At 43.2% G+C, this 26,334-nt stretch overlaps 1 protein-coding gene across 1 annotated transcript in view; it reads right to left on the reverse strand.

Moving 5' to 3' along the window:
• The window catches only part of GABRR2 (gamma-aminobutyric acid type A receptor subunit rho2), a 35,763-nt gene extending 11,032 nt beyond the window's left edge, over positions 1–24,731 (reverse strand). Inside the window, exons 1-4 of the mRNA XM_010167493.1 lie at positions 24,544–24,731; positions 15,607–15,713; positions 4,388–4,455; positions 262–485 (exon numbers count right to left, since the gene is read on the reverse strand). Coding sequence (XP_010165795.1) covers positions 262–485; positions 4,388–4,455; positions 15,607–15,713; positions 24,544–24,731 — 587 coding nt within the window. The remainder of the gene's footprint in view (positions 1–261; positions 486–4,387; positions 4,456–15,606; positions 15,714–24,543) is intronic.
• Between the last annotated feature and the right edge of the window lie 1,603 nt (positions 24,732–26,334).

The raw sequence follows: 26,334 nt of genomic DNA on the forward strand, positions 1-26,334 counted from the left end.
TGCTCCACTAAGACCTCCTCTGACTGCAAAGAATTAGGAGAATGCTTCCCCCAGGAGGAGATTATGCTGTTACTGCCCACAGCATGGTTTCTCATAGCTTCCTGGGAAAAGCATCTTGTATTGGACATGCTGGAAACAGAGCTCTGCATCAGTGGTGGGCGTAGGAGGGTTGGCAGTAGCAGTCCTGGTGATCACCAAAGCCATGCTGGAAGTAAAACTGACAGTGAAGCTGCTGGGGGTGTTCAGGAGCAGCACCGTTACCTCATGCTGTAGAGGACATGACCGTCAGGGAACACTCGCAGCATGATGTTGTCTGTGGTGGTGTCATGAATGAAGGACCTTTTGGAGTGCACAAAGAAGACGTCAGGGACCCAGATCTTCCTCACCAGCCTGCCATCGAAGGTCATGCTCTTGTTGGTGGTACTGGGAAATGAGAGACGCTCATCCTTCCAGTAGTGCCTTAAGTACAGAGTCATAGTGAAATCCTTCGCAAAAAAAAGGAAGAGAACAGAGAGAGGTCTGTCAGTGTTGATTACCACACCTAGAAGCACTGCCCTGCAGAAACTATTCTTCAGTCCTGGCAAAATTATCTTGAAGGATTATGGTATCAATAGCACCTGCAAGAAGAAAAACTTTCAAAATTAGCTTAATGGTCAGGCTAAACACTAAGCAATTTACCCCCAGAAGAACTAAACTGTTGAGAACAGCAACCAAGTGAGAGAACTGTTTTTCCTACTGTACGAGTGTATAAATAGAGCTCTCTTTTAAGCTCGTTGAGGGGACAGGAGCTTCAGTCACACAAAGGAAAACATCTGTTTGTTGATCCCAACCTGGCAGCTGCTGCTTTCAGAGCTGAATCTACTCTCTCATGCTGAGAGATCAAATACACTTGTTTTCTTTATGTTCCCAATTAAGTGAGTGGTTACAGGAGCCACAGCTTCCAAGCCTGGGCAGGCAGCAACACAGATTGGGATCTCTTCCTAACCACTCAGCAACTGCTTTCTAAAACCACCACCACAACCTCATTTTGCTTTGCCAATGGCAAGCCATCAGTGAACGTGACTCCCCGTTTCAAAGGGCTGCCCTGGCAAAAGTCTCACCAATGGGTTTTTCATGAATTTGTCAAAGAAGTCTCCAGTGCCAGCCCTCGCCTTGCTGCCCTGCATGGGGCAGAGCTGGCCAGACACCTCCGTCTCTGACCATGGCAGAGACCTGCTGGAGGGACACTTCTGCTTACCCACCTCTATAGACTGGTCCCAGCCTCCATCCCTGCTCCCCCCAGTGATGTTGCCAGCTCCTGTTCCCTCCTGGACACTGACCACCTTCCCTTTACAGCTACAGCCCCAAAGAAACTCTTCCAGTGACCGCTGCTACCAGTAGGGTTTAAGTTGCAACCTGGCTGGAGAAGCCAACCTCAGGGGCTGGACAAGGAAAGCACATCAGCTTGACTGGAGCTGGGAAAAAGGAAAGCAAGAAGAGGCATAACTAATTATTTCTTGGGAGTCAGTGTTGTTTACACCAAAAGGAAAAAAAGGGCTACAAATGAGCCTGGCTATACTGGGTCACCAGCCCTGGGCAGCCCACTGGCTGTGATGCAAGGGGAGGGCCAGGCAGCCTGAGGCTGGATGTCTCTGGGCAGCTCCATCATGGGAGCACAGGGGGACAGGGACCCATGTGGCATCAGCCATGCACCCCCAGCGTGACTGACAGCCACCACAGGGGAGGCACAGAGACTGCCTGTGGGGACAGCACGGGAAGGGTCACACCACTTCCCATGTGCGGCTAAAAAAAAATCCCACCAGAGAGGCAGGAGCTCTCTCCTCTCTCACCTTCAGCACCCTTCTCTCTCCAAACAGGCTTCCAATGACCAACACATAGGACACCAGGTGCTGCAAACATCAAGCCCAAGCAGCAGCTGATGATAGTTTCTAAGTACAAAATCCAATTTGTGGATGTTTTCTGGTGGTGTGAGTCAAACGAGGCAGTTTGCAATCCCTGACATCTTGCTCCTTTCTGACCAGCACACACATTAGTGACAAACTGAGAAAAGGGGTTTATTTCATCACTCATGAGGCGGAAAATCCCTTAAGAAGCAAGTTTTATGACAAACTGAGGAAATGATAGTACCTGCTGGAGGCACAGCAAATGAGCATACACAAGTGCCTCAGCTTTGGCAGCACATTTCATGTTTGGGCCACACTCTGGGCAGCCTCAAGAGCATCCCCCACCAATGCACACAGTAGCAGCCAGCGTCAGTCTAGTGCTTCTTTGGGACACCAGATGCCTGTTGAAGCAGTGGTAGGCAAAGGCTTCCTGACTGAAGGCACCCAGTTTCCAAGGCCACAAACCCTTCAGAGCCATTTGAAAGAAGTTCTGTCTGCAGCTCTGCCTTGCCTGCAATGGGGAGCTGAGGAGGGCACCCTGGTGCAGGCACAGCCAGCCTGGCTCCCCTGCCATACAGACAGCTTACTGCTCGCTCTCCTCTCTGCAAACACCCCCACTGAGGCAAACTGCTGGAAAAACAAACCAGTATAACCTAGACTGACATGGGAGATCATTCTTCCACCTCAAACACAAATCAGGAACTGCTGGGGAAAGTACTTGTCCTGTGCTGGGAAAATGGGACTGTGAAGCTGTCAACAGCAAAGGCTGAGATGCCCTCAAAGATTTCTGATGGCCAAGATTTTTGTTGATATCAGATGCTCCTAACAGAAAGCATTGCAAGTTATTTACTTACACTAATTAGGTCTTTTTGCTGCTACAACACTGTCATGGTTCTAATCTGGCCAGCAGCAAAACACCACACAGCCGCCTGCTCACTCCCCTCACAGTGGGATGGGGGAGAGCACAGGAAGAGTAAAAGTGGGAAGACTTGTAGGTTGAGTTAAAGGCAGTTTAATAGGTAAATCAAAAGCTGCACACACAAACAAAGCAAAACAAGGAATTCATTCACTGCTTCCCAATGGCAGGCAGGTGTTCAGCCATCTCCAGGAGAGCGGGGTTCCATCATGCATAGTGGTTACTTGAGAAGACAAATGCCATCACCCTGAAAGTACCCCATTCCTTCTTCTTCCCCCAGCTTTATATGCTGAGTGTGACGGCACATGGTGTGGAACATCCCTTTGGTTGGTTGGGGTCAGCTGTCCCAGCTGTGTCCCCTCCCAACTTCTTGTGCAACCCCAGCCTCTTCACTGGTAGGGCAGTGTGAGAAGCTGAGGAGTTCTTGACTTCGTGTAAGCACTGCTCAGGAACAACTAAAACATCAAGTGTGTTATCAACATTCCTCTCATCCTAAATCCAAACTACAGTATTATACCATCTACTAGGAAGAAAATTAACTTTTTCCCAGCTGAAACCAGGACAAACGTTATCTTGACATATTAGAGCCCCAAGTCTTCTTGCAACAGCCATTTCCTGTGCTGAAATCTCCCTCCCACACGCTTCATTGCATGCATCCCCCCAAACCCTTTCTTTCAATATTGAGGCAGGCAAGCTCCCTTCTTTTCATGAAGATGTAATTGCACCACAAAAAAACCTGATCAGCCTGAAGCTCTTCCTTTAAGTCTTCATGTTTTCCCTAGACCAGAGAAGGTATCCAAAAAACAGGGAGGAAAAGGCAGAAGGAGGAAAGAATAAAGAAGAAAAAAACAAAACAAACAAACAAACAGGAAAATGGTGAGAAGACTCTTTTTGCTGGGAATATCTTGAAACCCGTTGAGGGTTAACAACTGCATGCATTGTTTTATTATTATTTTAATTAATAGAAAAATAAAGATACTAAATCACAATTGAACTTGGTGCAAATTTTCCAAACAGCATCATCAGTGATGGGAAGAGTATTTCCCCACACCAAATCCCACTTTGGCAGAGACAATTCAAGCTCCCCCTGGAGCTCCCACTCACATGCCTCAGTGAGGTTACTCCCAGCAGTGAAGAAGCAGGAGCAGCTCCTTCTCATTTATGTCAACAACTTAATTTTCTAATGTACCTCACAGAATCATGCAACTCAAACAGATGGACTCAAAGGTTCCCTAAGGAAGAAAACTCTTGTAGTAGGTGTGGCTTATGTGAACTTCACCATATACCTTCAAACCTTTGTATGCAGCTGTTTTTATATATTTGGTTGTGATAGATCCTCCATAGCACAGATTATTCTCCCATTTAAGGTCCCTTTTTTCTTCACACTTTTAATCTTTATCTGAAGATACAGAGATGAGCCTTTGATCACCTGGTTTTATCAAGTCTTTAGTTCTGAGTGTCACCCTCTTTGAATTTGCCAAATGCTGCCATTATTTTCATCTGACCAATAATTTGGAATCCATAGGTTTCAAATGGGAAGGACTTTTTATGACTAGGAATAATTGAGACTTAAGAGAGGATTACTTACCATGTCAACCTCAGAAATACTGTCCAAGCTTTCAACTTGCACATCCACCCCAACAGGAATTGCAGGGCCTGTAGGAGAATGAGATTCAGATATGTAAATAACTGTTATTTTATATCGTCTGCATTTAATTAGCACCATAAGGTAGGATGCAAAACATTTCTGAGCTTATGTTATACTTTTCTGTCCATGATTCTTCACAAGGGGTCCAGGGGAAGAGTCAGTGAATAACCATGTAAAGCCCCTTTTGAAACACTGAATTATCTTCCCCTTGGCATGTGCTGCAAGGTTGACACTGCCCAGCTAATCCAGAGCTTGGATGAAACATTCGCATATGTGTTTAAAAGCTGAGCCATGTCATCATAAATTTTAGGTCTTTATGAACAAATTCAACCCCCAAAACAGGAGACTGAGGAGAAGAAACTGCAAGCAATGAGTTCTTCCTTGGGGGTTTCTCATTTCTTATCAACAAGACAAGCTACATTAAACTTTTTAGAGCCCATAACCACTTTCATTCATATGATTCATTGATAATATTATTAGTTTTCCAAAGCAGTTTTAAAATAAGCAACCAGAGAATTCACGAAGAGTAAATAAGCAGAAAACATCCCATAATAAATGCATACTTCTCTATTACTAGAAACCCTGTGTCAAAATTCCATGGCAGACTGCTACTTATTAATGACAAGGACCTCCTCAGGTTATGCAAGTTCCCCATAGTGTGTCCTCACACAGCTTTTTCCCTTTTCCAGTGCACTGAGGAGGTAAGTGCCTACAGAGACATGCACACTAAGCATGACCCACCAAGGCAGGTCAGCAGGAACTGCTAAGGAACAGTCTAGGTGGATCCACCGTTACTTTGAGCTGTCAGTGTGTGGCAGTGGGTCTCATAGGGCTCATGCAATGTGCATATCTGGAACATACCTCCAGGCTGGGCACAGTCAGTGAGACAGACCGTGGTGGAGGAAATAGCAGCTCTGCAGACATGTCTGGGACTTGCTCAGCAGAAATGAATTTTCCAAGGATTGTTGTGGCCTCCATGAAAGTTTGTAAAGATCTTTAGCAGTGAGATTCTGAACCTGATTAGCAGTTGGACAGCATTTAAGAGGCACCACAATCCCTTTGTAGATCCAAACCCATATTTGCACAGTGCTGTGCGCAGCAGGACCTGTTGCGTGCATGTATTTAGCTACAGTAGCATCTTCCTCAAGACCACATCCAAGCTCTGAATACACTGTAAGGCTAACAAGACAGCAGAAGTGCTGTTTTGAGAATGGAGAGCACTTTCACAAGCTGCCATCCATCCTGCTCCTGTACCTGCAGCAGCACGCACAGACTCCCATGCATCTTCAGGGCTTTTGAATACAGCTTTACATTTGCTTCTGCTGGAGGAGAAAGAAACACCAACCCAGCTTTGGTAGGTAAAGGGGATCGCAAAGCCCATGAGACAAGCTGGTTACTATGACTGGCCCTGGTACAGATTTTGTTTGTGCTCTGATAAACCAGTCTCACCGAATCACAGCAGAGCATGTCGACTGTGACACTGTCCCCCCTCTGCACGCTTGGCTCCAGCCCGTGGTGCCCATGCCATCCATCAGCAGCTGTGCTGAGTACAGGCACCCTGAAGCGAGCCCTGGAGCAGAACCAGGCTCCTTGACACGACCAATGCCAATTTAAGTGACTGTTGCCCCCAGCAATGAAGCTGAAACACGGCTAACCTGACACTTTTTGATGACTCCTAGATGCTTACAAACACCTACATGTCACATTCAGACACACAGCTGTGCGCTTCATGCTTTAAAAAAATGCCAACAAACATTTGCTCACTCCTATTGCTGTCTTGGTGGCGTCTGTCCAAGCTGAAGGCTGTTTGCAGGAAGATTTACTTGGGGAGAAACTCCAGTTAGTCAGTACTGGCATGTTTCTCAGGAGCCGAGAGACTTTGGTAAGATTTGTCCCTCCAATGATATTGGCCCATCGTGCTCCCTTTCAGTTGCTTATGTATTATAAGGAACCATCACTGGAGGGCAAGGAAATCGTCTCTCTGTTGGTGTTCAGTTCTCCTCTCTCAGATATACCCTGAAACTGGGAAAACCCACAAAACCCCAGTCTGCACTCGCTGATGAAATGCAGACGTGCTGTCACAACCACATCCAGTGATAGGGCTGAGAAGTGCTGAAGAATTTTTCCTCTTGCACACAGGGCTTCACAACACAAGTGTGCTCATTCAGAAGCAAGAACAGTCCCCAACCCCCTCCCCAAATTATACAGGGAATGACGCTCAGCAAAAGGTGAATTGGCATAGAGGAGCTTGCAGTGGGACCTTCTGTAAGACCATTCAGATCATTGACCCACAGAAAATTAACCCAGCCATAACCAACAGCAGCAACAGCAATTGGACTATTTTCTTTCAAATCAGTAACTTGAATCAGTGAATCACTGTCAGGTGACCAGGTGGGCCACCAGGGCCAGAGGAGAAAGGTGAGGAGGAGGACAGCAGATCAGAGAGTCCTCTGCTGTTGTTGTCACCAGCTCAGCTTCTCACAAGCCAGTCCCTGCCTGCCAGACCAGGAAACATTCTCAGTGCCTACTGATCTGGTCACAGGATGCAACCAACTGGTTGGGTTAGGTGACTTGTACATCAGTGAAACTGCCTTTAGTTGTTTGGGGTTTTTTCCTCTTTTTTTAAAATTTATTTTAATTACAAATTTGAGGGACAATAAAATAGTGAGTGCAATAGAGAGACAGGGAGAGAAATCATTTGAACTCTGGACTCAAATGTTAAGTTCTTAATACAGACAGTATGAAGATGAGACTTCATGGAAATGGAAATATTTACCCTGTCTTTCTTGGGCAAAAAATCCTACTACAATCAGCAGAAACAATCCCTACTTTTCTCTTCTCCGTGCTCCTCCTTCAGCACCTGGGGCTGAGGCGATGAGAAAGCACACAAACGGGAGTGAGGGCATGTTGAGACACCAAGACCCTTTGGAGGAGGTTTGGACAAGAGGTTGGGCTGAGCAGAGAAGAGTGGGTGAAGGGTCAGTGAGGCCAGCCCAAATGTTGCTGCCTGGGAGCTAGTGATAGGAATTGAATGATCATCAAGTCCTGCTCTAGACAAAAAGCATAACTGATAATTGCTTGTTTTCTTCACCCATTGCTCTTCAAAACTTCTACCAAGATGCAGTTTTGCAGAGGTACTTGAAGCAAACAACGTTGTAAACGCACACAGTGTCTGAAGCAAAACAGAAGCCCTGTAAAGAAACGCCCTCTTTAAACCACAGAAACAAACCCTGGGTTTCCTTAAAGGTCATCTTGGCTACAGCACATACCATTGAATTAAATGGCTCTCCATCAGTCACAGAAAGATGTCAAGAGATCTTCACTCTCACTAATCCTTGGAGTCAATTGGGAAATGTTAGCTTTTTAATCCTGTCCCTCTAGAAACTAAACTGTTGACCCACAGGGGCTCCAGGTGCTTTGTCAAATTTCCCATCAAATGCCACTAGGGATGAACAAACAGAAAAAAACCTCTTTATTGAGAGGTAGCAGAGGATGAGGAATGTGTGAATAGAATCACAGAATCATTTGGGTTGGAAGGGACCTTTAAAGGAAGGGAAAAGAACAGCTGAGATGATATCTGACACAATGAACAGGCAGACAGAGGACAAGTAACTTGGATTATAGCATTAAATGTAAAAAAGTCCTCATCAACTAGCTTTTCCTCATCATAAACAGTATTTTATCAATGTTAATCTTTAATTCAGAGAGAGGAAATATAGAAGGATCAGCCTGGAGAATCAGAAGCAGGAAAAGATCTGAATATTGTAACACTGGAGAAATCTCAAAGCTCAGGCTCCTCTCTAGGACATTCACTGCTGAGGCTCCTCTCTAGGACATTCCCTCCTGGATGGGAAGCTAAACAGATCTATGTGAAAGCTGTGGATTTGGCTGAGAAGAGGAAGCAGTGCTGCTTTGCTTAAAGATTGCAGCCCGGCAAAGCTTTTCAGCTCATACTTTAGAGTCTCTGAGCAGTGTCAGCCAAATTCATGGAATTATTCAAATTAAACATGAGCTCAAGTATTTATAGATCAAGGTCTAGAGAGAAATTGTGTAACCTTCAACTGAAGCATTTCTTCCAGAAGCAGCAAACATGTCAACATCCATTATCTCCATCACTGCCCACAGCAATATCTTGGAAAAAAAAAAAATAAAATAAAACAAAAAAAATCTAATTAAGCAGGACTGATAGAACAAGAAAGTAAAACTTGAACTCTTAAAAAAATAAAACTCACAGACTTCCACTTACAACACAGAAACAAACGCACCGACAAACTGTTCCCCCTGCATCTCAGACACAGCACAGTGGCAGCTTCCAAGCAAGCTCAAGACATTCACAGGGTCTTTAGCAAATTTGACAATATAGAAATTGGAAATGGAAAATAGGAGTTTTTCATTATGAGGGAGATATTTATATTTGCGTGTTGAGAGAGGATTTAAGTGACCTGAAGCACAAGATGAGGCTGATGGAAGCAGTTCTACTTTCTTGTATTGGGCAGTATCCATTGGTCCCCCTATTTCTGTATAGGATTTACAAGTGATACAATAGAGCACCCCTTACACCATCTCACTGTCAAGGCACCACCTCCTGAAACTGCATCAGCAACGTCTCATTTCTGTAAATTCCCACATGTCAGCGTCCTTGCCTGACATCAAACTTGGGTATTAAAAAGATACTCAGGGACCAGCCTGTCAAGACATTTGTGGCTCTATATGTCTTCATTCCTTTGCAAAGTTCACAACCCAATGTCCTGAGAATCACTGTCATTTCTCTTTCCCCTGCAGTAAGCTGCTGTTTTGTGACCTGCTCTTCAGTGAAAGCCATTACACATTTGACTTAGGTGCTGCATATAGAAAAGTTGCTGTACAGAATACCTTTAGAGAGGACCCACTTTGCATCTGCATTCAGTAGTTGTACAAGGAGAATAGACGGACCCAACAAGTCTCCATTTTGGGTGGGTTCTGACATTGAGAAGACTTTGTGGTGTGTTTCGCCTTGCAAAAATCACAAAATGTTATCCAAAAAAATCACAAAAATCACAAAAACTCCAGTTTTATTACCAAATTCTGCCATAGGTTGAATGGGACTCCTGGTCTGGGGCTAACCCCTCTAGGGAACCCAGGAGGTTTCCACAAGTCCCATTCAGGAATGACTTCAGAAGGTGCCCAACATTAAAGCCTGTCGCATCCGAGTGTGTCTTGGCACTTAAAACCACCCACTGAGGAGCAGCATGAAAGCTGCAATGGGCAAGTCAGTTCCCAGTCAGAAACAAGTAACGCACACATCATGGTTTTTATTTTTTAACACTGCAGCAGGCTTTGGAAGATAGGGAAGAACGTGCTACTGTGAAAATGCCTGGCATCAGTTTTTCACTCCAGCTCTGAGACTAAAGCTTTGTGACATCTCTTTAATTTTTCTCTTTGGCAGTGATTTCAAAGGCTCATTGTTTTTCTCTGAGACAGTCTCTGTCTCCCCTCATCTGTCTTTGAAGGAGTGAGGCAGACATGGTCCCTGAGATAAAAATATCTACATGGGAAACAAGGAAGTTTGAGACTTCTTTGCTGACAGATATTCCTTGCACAACCAGAGAGGCTTGCAAACATCCGTAGGAGATCCCAAGTCTGCAAGCTGCAAAACAGTCTTCAGTGTTTCTGCATGTATATGTGTGTGTATATATATTTTTTTTTTTATATATAATTTTTTTTTTTAATGAATGTATATATGTTTGGGACCCCTTTGGTGTGGGCAGCTTCCAGGCAGCCACCACCAGGACACCCTCACCAGCTGCCACATGACTGCAGAGAGCTTCGTTCCTTTGCATCTCACTGATGGCTGCTCATCAAGGGAGAAGCAATTTCATTCCAGCCCTTGACACTAACTCTAAGTGAACCACTTATGCTTCATTCACCCCACCATTCAGCCATCGTGACAAACATACTGCCCAGAAAGGGCAGCGAGGACCAGCTGACGTTAGGCTATTAGGCTATGAAGAAATAAAATAAAAGTACAGCATTAGGCTGTTCCTCAGCAAAGAAGATACAGCTATTTTAAGTATCAACTAAAGCTGCTTATTCACAGGCTCCCTGTAAAATACGAGATGTCATAGATGAAATGCTTAAAATGGATGTTTAAGGAAGGCAGCAAAACAAATATTTACATAATCTTTAAATATTAATATTTGTAAATAATACCTGAACATCTGCTAGCTAGAACAAGGTCACTGACATGGAGATAACTCCCTAAGGGACAAAACAAATGCTGTCTATTTTAGCTTGTGGAGGCTACTTTGAACATCAGCAAAGCAAAAAACTTTGTCATTACCACCGTACCCAATAACCTGTCTCTAACAGGCTGAGAGCAGGCTGGACAACCACACTTATGGGGCTGTTAATAACACAACTTAGACAACATTTGCTTGCTCACTTGCTCTTTACAAAGATACTTTTCCTTGAAAAACCCTTCATGTTTCTCTAATGTTTTTCTTCCATTTCACCTTGCATAACCCCAGCCTGCTCTGTCCAGTGGTCACAGCTGCGAGGGGCTGGCAGATTTGCTGACTGTCCTCTGCAGACCAGCAAGAGTCACCGCGACCACCATAAAGTAGCTACAGACCCGATCCCTTTTTTAGCTTAAACTTCAGTGGTGAAGTGGTCCACCAAAAATGTTGAAGGTTAACAGCTGTCCATTATTTCACCGAGCTTGAATCATCTTATTTATAGTACTGAGTTTCTTTGTAGTCTAATGTCACTCACAATTCCCTTATGATATTATTTCTGTTTTCCAGAGTTGAGTTGCCCTTCCCACCTGCACCATAATATCACAGGCCCAATGCAACACCATGGGGCTGGACTCTCCATTAGACCATGGTCCTTGAACTGCTCTCAGAGAGCAGAGAGGGTCTTAGGGCAGCAACTAGTCACAGTCACACATGTCCTGCAGCCTCCTCTACTCTGCTTCCACAGAACAAAAGCCTTTTTATCCTATGCAGGTCAGACCACAACAGTTTGACAGGCATCGCTGCAGCAAAAGCCTGGAAGGGCTCACAGTGCATAGCAAATCCCTGTGACTGCCTGATGGATAACATTACCGACAAAATATAAGGATCTAAAACCACACTGCATAATTCTGCAGCTGTGCAAGAACCCGTAGAACCCGAGCTATCTCTGTGCCTGAGTTCTGCTTTCCAAGGCTGGATCCTCAACAAAGCTGTTGCCATGTTTTGTTCCTTATCACGTGCAAATTCAGCACAACTTTGCTAATGTCCCACCTTTGTCCAAGGAGCTGTGCAAGATAAAGAGGTTTTGAGCAAAAATTAAAAAAAAAACCCTTTAAAAATAAAGTCACCTTCTCAGTGAAGAATGTTAGGATATTTCTCAGATTTTTTAAATGTTACTCCAAGTTTTTAGGCTCAGGGAGTATCTTCATGCTGCAATGGGAGGTAGCATGGGAAAACAAGACAAGAGGGAGATTAAAATGAAGTTGCATTAGCACTGGCAGAGTAATCATGTAATTATGTGTATCTACTTGGTGTGAACTGTGCACAAAGGTGTTCTTCATGGGCTCTGTGACACAGACAAAAATAGTAAAAAATTGGTCTGTTTACAGAAGTGCAGTGCAGTGGTGACACTGGACATCAAAACCTAAGCCATCAGCACAAGAGAACAAAACCCCTCAGCTTTCCCAAACAGCACAGGTATCATGCAGTCATACATCAGACATCATTAGACATACAGCCAGCTAGGAAAAGGAAAAAAAAAAAATCACAGTGGCCCCCCAGCTATCTCCAACCGAGTGGAGGAGTCCAAATCTCCACCCAGAGAAGCTCTGTCATCCCACTATATCAGACCCAGGAAACAGCAGGTCTTTTGACTAGACTGGTAAGAGCTGCACGGAGGAGAGTTCGTCACTTCCAGTCTGCCCACATCAGGCATTCAGAAGTCATCAGCCAAGCTCCAAAAACTGAGGTTGGCTAAAAGAACCCCCACCAAAAACAAAATAAAAAAACCCCTGAAAACCTAACATAGCACCTTAAACTTTAATAGTTTGGGTTTCTAAGATTTTTGAGGTATTTGCTTTGAGGTTTTTCTCTGCTACTCAGAAGACTAGAAAGATTCCCTCTCTGACATTGACACTGATTTTTGCCTGCCAAAGGGAAAGCCTGATCCTTCCCCTTTGGGACAAACAGTTTGTCACTGACCTTACTGGCTGGGAAAATCACTTGCTGTTAAAACCAACTGTATTCAACCTAGAGTCACCAAGACAAATTAGGATCCCATAGCTGCACTCCCTCTCTAAGCTGCCTATGTTTCTCTGCTCGCTCTATTCCCTCGAATTTTAATACAACAAAACATGGTTTGGATGGGCACCCTCAGTGAGACTAGTTTAATAGTGATTGCTGTCTCAGGAGCTGGCAAAAGCAAGCATTCCGGATTCTCCTCCTTCCCACTTCCATAACCTACAAGCTGTGCACAGTCCTGTCCACTCAGTGCCTGCAACTGCATATGATGTATGTTGTACCTGTCCTAGGGGCTACCAGCCTGGGGTCTGGTGTACTTTCACATCTGAGCCTGCCTCTGCACTTTGCTTCTCCCCTCTTGTTTGCTCCAGGAGAGTTACTAGAGCGAGAACGCTCACCTCCCAACGTGATCGAAGGTGAGCAGGGATGACCTTCAGCACCAGAAACACCACCTTCTCTTTTCTGAGAGAAAAGGAAAAATTCCAGCACAGGCACTAGCCTCACAGTAAGGAGTTAAAATGGTCAGAGGAAAATATATTTGCAGCCAGATGATATGATAGTGATTCCTGCTTGAATGTAAGAGAAGAATAAAGTCAAGAAAAAGTTACTGCTCCAGAAGCAGCCAAAGGAGCTTTCTACACTGCTCTCTTTTAATGCCTTGGGGAGGGAAGAGGAGGACAAAGATCCTCAGAATGGGAATTAAGGGAGACTGAGCTTGTAGCATACCTGGTATTTAGGGACATATGTACACTTTAGAGAACTCACTGAACGGAGCATGGTACCTACTTCTCAGCATCTAGTCTTCTGTTAGGAAAGATGAAGCAAACCAAATCAGCAATCCATTTCACATGCGTGAAACTATGCAACCTCCTATCCCCCTCTTCAGAAGACAACATACAGTCTAGTGACACAAACCAATAAAGTGTTGATCCCATCACTGGAAGTGTTCAAGGTCAAGTTGGATGGAGCTTTGAGCAATCTGATCTACTGAAAGATATCCCTGCCCATGGGAAGTGGGTAGACTAGATGATCTTCAAAGGTCTCTTCTAACCCAAACCATTTTGTGATTCTTTAGTATAGCAAGGAGATACCCATCTGGAGCAGGTGAGGGGCTCGAGAGCATCTCATTCAGCATCACTTTTACAGGCAGTTCAAAAAGGAGCAGGCATGTCCAGTGCCTCCAGAGCCAGCTCCCAGACCACAGCTCTGAGCCTCAGCTGCGTGCCTGGGTTTGTCAGATGTGCTCACACCAACCCCAGGGAGATTTGCCTGTATTCCACCCAGAGGACAATTTAAAACAAACTCTTCAACCCTAGAAACAGCAGATCAACTTTACCACTGATTATTGAAAGAGTTACCTCCAGCGGTGCCCTGGTTTTGCTAGGATAATTTGCTTCTTAGTAGCTAGAAAGCACTGTGTTTTGGTTTCAGTATGGGATTTATTATGAGAAGAATGTTGATAACATACAAGGACATCATGCTTGGGTAGTTTGCAAGTGCAAAGGATTGGGAGGGGGGAAGCCCTCCCAGTCACACCAGGAATGGGCAGGTCAGAGAAGCTCTGTTCTGTAGACTTTGTGTAAAATGCAAAATACATGTGTGACCCACCAGACAGGGAGAAGTTGCACTTCATCCTAGAAGGGCAATTGACAAAGGATGCAGGATCAGTCATTCAGCAGTAACTGCAGAAAACTGTCCTTCGCTCTGGAGGGGCTTGGTTATTGATCTAATCAGAAGAGAGGTTTCCACAATGTTTGTCCTGGTTTTCACCTGGGATAGAACTAGTTTTCTTCTTGGTAGCTAGAATAGCACAGTGTTCTGGTTTCAGCCTAGGATTTGGTATGAGAAGAATGTTGGTAATACACTGATGTTTTCAATTGTTGCTGGAAGACGAATTTTCCAGCTTCCCTGTGTTTTGCTAGTCTGCAGGTGCAAAGGACCAGGAGAGGGGAATATTAAAATTAGCAAATCCAGATTGGCATTTGGATATGCCAATGGGATATTCCATATCATATAATATCATGTTCAGTATATTAATGAGGGTCTCTTGGGATCTCTCTCTTGCTCTCTTGGGCTCTCACTCTTCTGGGACTGCAGTTTCAGTTTCAGGATTGTTGCTCCTCCAAGATCATTATCTAGGAATGGGCTGGGCTTGGCTGGTGGGTGGTGAGCAATTTCCCTGCATATCATGCATTTGCATATTTTATTATTACTATTATTACCATTCTTATTGCCATTATTATTTTAAGATTTATTTTATTTCAATCATAAAATTGTCTTATCTCATCCTACAGGTCTGCTTACTTTTAACCCTCCAACTCTCTCCCCTATTCCCTGGGGAGGGTGAGAGTGAGCAAGTGCCTGTTGGATGCTTGGCTGCTAGCCAAGCTAAAACCACCAGCAGTATAATTTTTATTCAGGTGCTCTCTTACTTCTGCAGTTGTGAGTCTAGAAAGATCAGGCGAGAACATTCCTGTAACTAAGTGTGAGAGAAGACAAAACTGCAGGTGACAGAGGCCTCCCCTTCCCTCCTGCTCTTTTGGTTGCTTTAGAGAGTTTGAGACAAGATTTCACCTGGACAAAAATACTCCATTTTCTCCTAGCAAGGAGAAGATGTTCTCAACAGAGTGAAACACTTACTGGGAGGGTCCATCCTGAGCTCTGGGGAACACTGGCCAAAAAAAGAGCCAACTTCAGTAACAGAAAGACATGTAAGAGCTGCACAGAGGGCTATGAGGTGAGGATGATACCTCTCTGAATTGCCTCCACTGTCCTCTAAGACCACCCAAGTCCTTTCCCTTCACACTGGTACATCTGGCCAGAGGCTTTTTTTTTTTTTTAATCACCTAATTAGGTGATTAATTAGATAATTACATTATTTTTAATTAAATGAACATGAAATCAATAAAATAATTTTATTCTCACCTCCAAAAGCTGGCCGCATGGTGAAGTCATGGTTGTCTACTCTGAGAAGCCGCTCTGTCTTTCCTCTCCAGGTTTTGGTCACGTCATGATTCTTCTTATAGACGTAGCTGCAAAAGACAGCAATAGCGTTGGTCTGACATCTCCATGCCCCAGCATCACTCTGCAGCCAACTTCTGACGGCCCAATTTCAGAGCAGCAGGACAGCATGGCTCCAAGGGAGGCACAAGGCTGAGAGCACAGCATCTCATAGAGGAGCTGGGATGCAGCTCTGAGTCCTCAGCACAAGAAAGATGGGGACCTGCTGGAGAAGGTCCAGAGGAGGGCCACAAAAATGACCAGAGGAATAGAATACCTCTCTTATGAGGACAGGCTGAGAGAGTAGGGGTTGTTCAGCCCAAAGAAGAGAAGGCTCTGGGAAGACCTTATTGTGGTCTTTCAGTACCTGAAGGGAGCCTATAAGAAAGATGGGGACAGACTTTTTAGCAGGGCTTGTAGTGGTAAGGCAAGGGGCATTGGTTTTAACCTAAAAGAAGGTAGATTTAGACTAGATATAAGGAAGAAATTTTTTACATTGAGGGAGATGAAACACTGGAACAGGTTGCCCAGAGAGGTGGTAGATGCCCCATCCCTGGAAACATTAAAGGCCAGGTTGGATGGAGCTTTGAGCAGCCTGACCCAGTTGAAGATGTTCCTGCTTACTGTGGGGGGGTTGGACTAGACAACCTTTAAATGTCCCTTCCAACCAAAACCATTCTATGATTCTATGCAGTAAATGTCTCAGAGCAAGCAACAGTAGAAGCAGCTGACTGCCCCAGACGTTACCTGGCCAGGATTTGGCCAGATACCAAGGCAACATTATCATGAGAAAGCTTTTTTCAGTGGTAGTCACGCAATGTCATATGCTATTCTGAGACTGCCTATCAGCCCCATGAACACAAGCTCACTACCAGCAGTTTGTGTGGACAGAGGGCTGGCTTTGTCTTCTGACTTTGAACAATGACAAAACCATCCATTTCCCTCCACAGCAGCAGGAAAAGAGGGGTTTTATCAAAAGAAGTTGGCAAGATCTGCAATCCTTCACTTTTCTGAATATTAAGGGAAGAAAAACTTTTTATTTATGAGATTATATGACAACAGTACAACAAGGATGACAACAAGCGGGTGACAGAGCACTGGAACAAGCTGCCCAGGGAGGTTGTGGAGTCTCCTTCTCTGGAGACATTCAAAACCCGCCTGGACACCTTTCTATGTGATCTCATTTAGGTTCCTGCTCCGGCAGGGAGATTGGACTAGATGATCTTTCGAGGTCCCTTCCAATCCCTGAGATTCTGTGAAGCCCCTGGGAAAAGTGCAAGAAAGTCACTAAAATTGCATAAGGGGATAACTAAACAGCAGACAGACAGATACTGCGCACACTTCTGGAAGAAAATCGAGATCAGCATCCCTGGCCATTCCTCAGTGGTGCAGGAAGGACTTGGACCATTAAGGTTCCTCTATCCCTTTGCTCTGGGCAAAAGATCTCACAAAGTTATAAATATTGCTGCAATTAGCTGTTTGTCAGCAACTTCCTAAAAACAATAATACTAAATAGAAAGAACTTTACACAAAAGATTTTCAGATCCATTTACCTGTGCGCAAGAAATATTACTGACAGTATAGAACAAAAAATCTTGGAGGAAAAATAAAGGGACTGCTCTAATAGATACGAAAATAAGGGTGAATTAGGCTTAAAATCTTGATATTTTTGTATCTAATAGATAAGAATAATAGATTTTGTATCTAATAGACATGAAAATAAGGGTGAATTAGGCTTAAAATCTTGGTCAAAAATTCAGAGCTTACAAAACAATCACCACAATCATAAGTGTGGCTGTGGAAAGGGGTGTGCTTAAGGGTCAAAATACAAAGCATGATGAGTATGAATAAAGGGAGTATAAACAGTAAATCAGAAGAAAACTTTCCTATCAGAGCACCCAACTCAGAAAAGATAAGATAAAACCTAAGGGGTGCAAATAGCTGCTGCTATTTACTTTAATAAGGTGGTGAAAAGGAAGCACAGAATTTAAAAAAACTGTATCAAATGAATGTTTTGAAGGAATATATGCCCTTGTGCATCAGGGCACATGCTACATAGGAAAATTTGGATCCCCCCCAGCTCCCTTTGGGCTCCTGATTTAATTGGGATGTCAGAGCATCTCTCTCCCTGCTGGTTATAAAAAAAGACCCAGCTGGATGGAACAAGTGCACTCCCAACACCGCTGCATTAACAGTTACCTAAAAGCAGGAGCAGAAACCCAAGGACAGCCACTAATGACAGTGGTTGGAGACAAAAGTTTAGTTTTTAACTGCTTGCTGCAGGACAAGGTTGTGTTTCTTTGCAAAGGTTAGGGCTGCTGACAAAGCACTCCACTCCACAATCCACAATACTGCCTCTGCACCTGAAAAGCTGGAAGTGGAGAAGGATGATCTTCCTGTGTCTGCTTGACTTTAACTGTCAGGGAAAGGCCTAAGTACCAGTGAATGTTCAATCAAATCTCTCTACTCAAAGAATGGGAAAAAAAAAATCAAATTAAAAATCCAATAAAACTTTGGATTACATGCTGTATGAGGAAAACTCTGACAGTGTTACAATATCACCTTGTAAATCAATGGCACAACCTCACTGAAATGCCTCATCAATTCATTTAAAAATCATCAAATAGCAAATAGCACACAGGAGAGTTGCAGAGAATAAGTCTGTGGCTGAAGAGGCTTCAGAGGGCCAGCTGGGGACACCAGTGCTGCCTTAGGAAGAAAACAGTGGTTTTCAGGAGTGTCCTGAGCCAGGAGTTGCATTTTAATAGCCAGAATTTAATCATCAGTTCATGTGCAATCCTTCAGGTACACAAGAGAGGATTCAGAATTTACAGACAGAGGTCTGCCATTTAATTTTTAATCAATTCAATCCATTTACAAAGATTTTGTATAGAGCTATTTTTAATCACAGGCAGCCTACACAGCCTTTGAAATGTGTAATAATATTTTTGCCAATGTAATCCAAAAGCAAGACCAAGTTTGTTTGTAAAAAACCCATTCTTTATAACAGTAAGTGACATCAGCTGTGCTGGTATCTTCTGATCCTCTCCGGTGGGCATCCTGTGCCACCCTCACCACCGTTTGCATGGAAAGTATCTCATTATCTGCAGCAAAGGTGAACGCAGCCACCAGTGCCTTTGCAGAGCTGAGGGATGCACTCAACACTCCTGCCCATTTACAGACAATCTGGTCACTGGTATCTCATAAATCTTCCCTCATGTACTCATGGGCTTTAGCACTTGTGATTATAGATTTGTCAGGGTTTCTTTCAGCTTTACACACTCTCTGCAATTCACCACTATTCATTCAAAGTCACCCATCTCCCTTTCTCTTTTTTTACCATGTTTTTCATACGTAATTTTCTTGCTGTTTACACTTTGCTCAAGTAGTAACGTACATGGATCACTTGGGATCGGATATGGTCAAGAACTTTCTGACAAGCTGGGAACTTCAAGGTCTTTGATTTTGGGGAGATCTCATTCCATTGCCTGTCAGGGCCACCAATTCAAGGACTTGATGAGTCCCAAGAGGCCCTGGTAGCTCCACAACAAGACAGGTCTATCTTGGTTGGACAGACCAGTCCCTATTGTTCCCAGAGCTGGAAGGAAGAGGGACTCTGTTGCCCTGTCTCTGCATGTAACCTGCTCCACACTGACTCATCTGTGGTGAAAGGAAAGGAAAGGAAAGGAAAGGAAAGGAAAGGAAAGGAACTTTACTTGCCAGATTTATATGAAAAACTAAATCAGACTCTGGAAAATGATGGACACAAACTCAAAGCATGTGCCAATCAGTGTTATCATACACATTAGGAATACTGCGTGGTCACATGCCCAACACACCTTACCATCCATTGTTTAGGACCCTCCATTTTTGCTTGGATTTATAAAATGTGTTTTTCAACCAGAAAAAAAAAAGTTGTTCTATGGTTATTCATATTTTTAGCTTATTAAAGATGAATGCAGAATACATTTGTTCTCCACAGCAATAAATTGAGCCTTTATTTATCAAGTGTATCCCAAACCCTGCACTCCTCGCCTCTTCCTACATCCATACAGCCCAAAGTCAACAGCAACACCACAAGCAGAGGGTAAAATTCACAAGGATATTTTAAGCAGAGACACTTTCCTGCAAGGCTAAAAAGCTCAACCTTTTATTTTCACTATTTCAGGGCAGAACTATCCAACCTGCCTGGCTGTCTTCACACCCCCTGACACTTAAGACATCATCTTTGGCTCACGAAAACAAAAAACAATTACAGGCCCTCCTCACTGTGAAATCAGTGCAATTCACACCCGTGTCAGCAGAAGCAAAAGTAAACCAGCGTGTTTAATTGCAGAGGTACAGCACTGTGGTAACGCTCAGCTTTCCATGTAAAGAGGCTGCAGGGGCAGGGAACACTGCAAAGAGCCTGATGATGGAGATACGGTGGACAGCGGGTCTAGTCAAGGGAACCAGAGGCCACCGTTCTGCTGAAGAGGCAGGAGGCACGACTGTGGAAGAGAGAGTGCAGGCTGGTGAGGAAGCAGTGCTGAAGCTCTAAACATCTCACAGCCTACCTGGACAACAACTACACAGCTGCAGCACGGCCAGAGCAGGCTACATTAGCAACAGCAGAGAAGTCATAACTGCAGATGTGAACCACAGCTGGAGCACGCAGACAGAATAAGGCATGAGATTTGCTTCTCAGATCTGCTGTTACCATTTACATGTGTGCACATCTCTCCCTGCTTTTGTTTCACGTTGCTATTTGGCCCTGCTGTGATGCTGCAGCATTGGTGAAAAAATCTCAGGAGACTTCAAACCTTGCAGAACTAGAGGCTGCGCAGTGCCCTGGACTCGAACCCCAGGCAAGCAACACACCGACAAAAACATGGTCATCAATGTTTTAACCATTAAGCTACTTACAAATACTGCATTTTCTGAGAAATCACTAGAATGTGGAGAGGATCAGTAGGGGCTGGAGGGTATCACAGGCCAGAAGACTTGCCTGCTGCATCCAGTTGAAAGTTGGGGAAAAATGCAGCCCTGTGAGGCAACAGTGGGAGCATGGCCGCCAGCAGCAGCCACTTCAGCGGGGATCAGCAGAATACTTGCCCCGCTGGATCACTGTTTGGAGAAACAGCTCATGTGCTGGGCCTTGTGCTGCCATGCCCTGATCATCCACTTCTGCTTCTGGGTCCCAAACTAAGGCTGGCATGTAGGATGTCCAGCAAATTACATCCCTAATGAGATAACTCCAAATCACTGACCACTTCCAAAAACCCTGGCAGGAAGTCTTTAGCTAACAGAAGCTAAAAGCCACTTCTATTTCAAAAGCACAGTGTTTCTCCTGGCTGAAGCATGAGGCTTTGCACAACTGTTAGGAGACAGGAATAAGCAGATTCTGAGCCAGACTGTGTCTGTCTGTCCAGTGCAGAGGCCACAGGCACATTCACAGGCACAATGGAGATGGCAAACATCTCCCAAGCTCTCTCCTCTAGGACAATTTATACAGATCAATATACATTACCAGAGGCATTATCAGCAATGTTCACAGAGCAAAAGATATTAACAAAAGCACTATTTTTCAGAGTTTCTCTTTTTCTGTGTGGAAATTCTGTCCAGGCAGATAGTCTAGGAGGACTCCTAGCATTTGTGAGTCCTGAGACACAGCTACCAAAGAGCATCCCAAACTCTTTCCAATCCAGTGTTGGACATGCCAACAGCACTCGCTTGACACTTACAGTAAGGCTGATGCTCCGAGGAAGCTACAAGCACACATACACATGCACTGTACCGTGAGTACTACACAGTGCAAGTCTGGCATGGCCCAGCAGCAGTGCACAGCTCCCTGGAAAACCCCAGTTAGTAACACGCAGAGCAGACCATGGCCCACACGACACATACACCTGCACCATTCCACACTTACACTGTCTCCTTCAGCGCCAAAGTCTTTACCTCCTCTCTGGAAATGTATTCCTTGGGAGGAATTTATAACCTGTATCTAATGCTGGGGTGAACATCCCCTGTTCAGCAGTCACTTAGGTGACTCTGGCAGGTTTTACTTTGCTGTTCATTTATCATTTGATTTCTCTAAAACAGAATGAAATGCAAAATTTTTTAACCAACAAATCTTCTGTTGGTTATGAGTCCTTGGTTTTGTGCACCGTTCACCAGCTTGTACATCAGTAAAAAGGCTCTCAGCTTCATACACATAGGTGTCACTGAATCCCTTCACCCAGTTTTGTAAGGTAAGAGTCTGGGACCGTGACACTAGAAAATGTAAAAAATCCACCATCAAAGGGCAAAGCCAGGAGCTGCTACTCGATGAGCACACGCCAATTCCTCCCGCAAAGCCCGAGCTCTCCAGAGCATAACATGAAGCTGCTCCAGGCCACGGTCACAGCGATGCTGCACAGAGACAGTGGCTTCTTTAAGTCATACCTCTGTTTTGTAAGAGTTGTACTACCAGTGAGGTGGGGGGTGCAGGAGTCAGAGAAAATGAAACACGACACAGTTTCTAATGAAGTGTTGTTATCCACTCAGCGTGCTTAGTGAGGTACCACTCATAGAAAAATAATGCAATACAGTTCAATATTTACATAAAACAAGGGGAGTAATTAGGGATCCACAGGCAACTCTTAACCTTAATCTGGGTTCCAAACTCCACAGCCCTAACATGGCTTTAGCATTTTGCTTTCCCCTGAAGGCACGGGCTCAACAGCTTCTCTGGGTACAATTGGTGCCTGCAGGACCCGTCACCCCAAGCCCTCAGAGCTCCACGGGTAAGAACCTCTATACAACCTTCAGGTTATGAACTACACAAGTGAAGATGTTTTGCAGTTGCACAACCCAAGCTAGCTTCTTGAAATCAACATTAAATCAAGCTGATGTACCACCTTAAAAGACACAAAATATCAAACTTCTAAAATCCCAAACACAGAAATAAATTTCCTTGGCTAATATGCTTATTGTAAAATTTACTGTATTTCTTGTGGTAAGTCAGCATGAAAAATACTTAGTAGAAAATGTGATGCATTTACTAAAAAAGGACACTGTTTCCATTTCTCTTATGTTATTAGAAAACCAGCATAGGAACTGATTTTAATTTGCTTTTACTAGAAGAGTCTGCTATTCATTGCTGGTTTAGAGATAATTGTATTTTCTACGTAACTGGAAACTTAAGATATCAGTGTCATTGCTCAATAAACTCTTTTTTTGCAATATTGCAGAGTTTTCTGTATTTAAAATGTCATTCACATTGAACAGCCCCTAATACTTACTTTTATATACTTTTAAATAAGTACACTGTTTGCATAAGAAGTGTTAAAAAAATAAAAATAAAAAAATAAAAAAGACAGTTCCTCAGGTTCTACCTGTCTGGAAAACTGTTCATGAAATTCATTATTTCACAGGAAACCAAATAATATCAGTCATTCTTTACAGTAAATTCATCTATATAGATAACTTTAGCAGTTCTTTAATTTCCACTCTATGACAACTTCGCAAAAACAATAGCACTGTAGAAATTGTAAATTACTTTTGCAACATTTAAATAAAGTACAAAATATTAAAACAACTTATTAACCCAGAGAATGGCACCACTTTTAGATAAAGCCACATTTTAAAATAAAGATTTCTACTATTTTGTTACTTCAAAGTAGATGATTTCTACTACATGTGAATGGTTCGCAAGAAAATGCCACTGTTGTATCCCCCCTATTTCCCAGAAATGGACTTGGAAAAATTTTCGGAGTTAAATGAAAGATCTCATTCAATAACAGAGACTCTGTGGCAATCAGTGGAAAAACTCCAGCTGGCTTTAGGATTTCAAGATCAGGCCCCTAGCTGCTTCAGCTTTCTAACATTTACATCACTAAAAGCATATGCTACTGCATTTTCCAATGAGCAGTATATATCTGAGAGCATATTATTCTTCTCTTTCAATCATAGTGTAACGTTTCTTCATAAAACATTCAAGTAACAACACTTCCTATAAAATAAAAGCATTCACGTTAAACCAAAAAACCAACAAAATAAACGAAAAGATGAAGGTTTACAGCCGCAGTGAAGCCATTTAATAAGATGGATTAACCCAATTTTATTTTTGAGCCCTTCGAACAATGAACAGTCTTGTAAGATACAATTGCCACTGGATGACATAACTACCAAAAAGGATAACATACTTTGGACTGTCTGACAGGTTTGGAAGATTATCTTTTCTAATGTAAACCTCCGGTCAAATCTCAGCAACAGTAAATCTAATAAACTTTACTAAGACCTTTAACTCTTTCTTGTGCCTTTGCTTGACTTTAAAATAGGTATCTTCTTTAAAGTTTTCACATATGTCTTCAAAATATATTTTTAATTTTACAATCCCTGGGTAACTTCCATGGATTTATTTGTTATTAATTAGTATCACGCATACTAACCAACACCCCACCTCAAATTGGTAGAGAATAACATGCAATTTCAAGTGAACATAAGTAGCATAGACGTTCCAGCAAGCAGGGTAAATAACCTGAAACAGTGCTGAAATAACATGTAGATTTAAACATCTCTATTAAATGCAACTTCTCTGAATTCTCTCAGTAATTCTCATACAGGGCTAAGAATATTTCTGCACAATCCATGCTGAAGTGGTCAACTTCTCTACAAAATCTGCCTCTTATTAAGAGTTAATCAACATTAGCATTAAATGTGCCCGTTTACAGTTAAAACTGATTATACTATCATCAGGTACTATCATAAAAATATTCTCTATAAAGCTGTTTGCACATACCACACACACAAAGACACTGACAGGGCAGCTTTTTATGTCTGTGTAGTAACGTGTTTGTAACACCACAAGAAGAGAAACGTACATGTTTTAATAACCCTTACCTTGCCCTCTGCACCTCCAGCTGGCTTGTCCACCTCCTCCTCCTGTGCTTTCTGCTCTCCACAAGAAGAACTAAGCAAAAGATTAATAAAAGGAGTTTTGCAAAATAAGGCATCTTGCTGGAAACGGGAGCCGGGCACTCGACACTCCAGTAACCTCCTGTAGCACAAGTCCCCCCGGGTTTGAACATTGAATCAACTCTAATTGCAGCGTCGCGCGTCCGTCGGCGATCAGTGGGAGCAACGCTGCTTTGCGATGTGATCGACAGGAGCTTCTCACTCAAAGCTTTTCCCTCATCACCGCTGAATGATTGGCCATTACTCACAAAGTTTGCCTCATCAAACATTTCCACTGGGTCCTAAAGGATATTTACTAAAGCTATTATATAAAAATCCGCAATTCTGCATGCCAGCTTTTTGCTCAATCCCCTAATCTCAGGACAGTGCTGTCCTCCTGCCAGACTCTGTAAAACCAGGCTGTTCCTTTTCATTAGGCTTTTCAGATTTTCTGTTCCTTTGCATGACATCTTTTTCAACTGGAAACCAACTGCTCATGCCACGTTTCAGACATTTGTATCATTGTAAAACGTACATCCTTTGATGGTTTTTTATAGCAGCTGAGATTTTATTTTTCCAATTTAGTCTGGTTCTTTACACTGCTGAAGATAAAAGATGAGCTAGTTTCACTGAAAAGGATGACTTTATTTATTGTTAACTTTTAAAGGTACTAAAACACAGTAACCCCCAAAGTGTCTGTACATGCAATAGACTTTTCATATAAATCAAGTCACCATTAATATTTATTTTTTCAAGTAGGTATTTGCACAACCAGGCATTTTAATTTTTTTAATAAAAGTTTGAAATAAAAATGAAAAGCTACAAAGCAGCTATTTCTTTAATCACAAGGAAGGCTTAAACTTGAGAAGAAACTTCTTTACAGTGAGGGTGATGGAGCACTGGAACAGGCTGCCCAGGGAGGTTGTGGAGTCTCCTTCTCTGGAGACATTCAAAACACGCCTGGACACCTTTCTATGTGATCTCATTTAGGTTCCTGCTCTGGCAGGGGGATTGGACTGGATGATCTTTCGAGGTCCCTTCCAATCCCTGATATTCTGTGAAGAGGCTGCTTTCAGAAACCATTTGCAGGGCAAGGCAGACTGCCTCTTTGCAGAAGACTTAGCTGCTTTAATAACCAGTGTGTGATACAGGGACAAGACTGAAAGTTTGTTTGGCACAGCAGTGAGGCTCTAGGAAAAGAAAAGCACATTCAGAGTAAAGCTTCCAGAGAAGCAAGTGGGTCAAAACCCAGCAAAACTGTGTTTTGGGTCAGACCTCTTCCAGAACGCTCCCGTGAGTCCAGGTTATTGTAAATGTTAAATAGAACAGGTATTCAGGCAACAAATGAACTTGGAAACACAGTACTCTAGCCTAGAGGCTATGGGAGCTGGAGAGGTTTTTTGGGGGTTTTGGTGTGTTGGGGTTTTTTGTTGTTTTGTGGAGTTTCTTTACAATTTCTAATGAAATAAATACACAAATTAGGTAAAAAACACATAAAATAATATATTGACAGCAAATTGTCCTGCAGTGGAACGTCCAAGTAACTGCTGAACTAGCTGAATAAACTACATAATTTTGTCTGAACTTCTTTAGGAAACTATTTTTTGATCTTTGTTCCACTGTACCTGCAAACAAGATTATCAACAATCCACATGAAGTGCTAAAACTCAAGTTTTTGTTTGTTTTGTCTGTTGTTTTTGTGGGTTTTTTTTTAATTTCCACATTCCCCTTAGACAC

The sequence above is a fragment of the Antrostomus carolinensis genome, unplaced genomic scaffold, assembly GCF_000700745.2.
Source record: "Antrostomus carolinensis isolate BGI_N321 unplaced genomic scaffold, ASM70074v2 scaffold3365, whole genome shotgun sequence".
Lineage (NCBI taxonomy): Eukaryota > Metazoa > Chordata > Aves > Caprimulgiformes > Caprimulgidae > Antrostomus > Antrostomus carolinensis.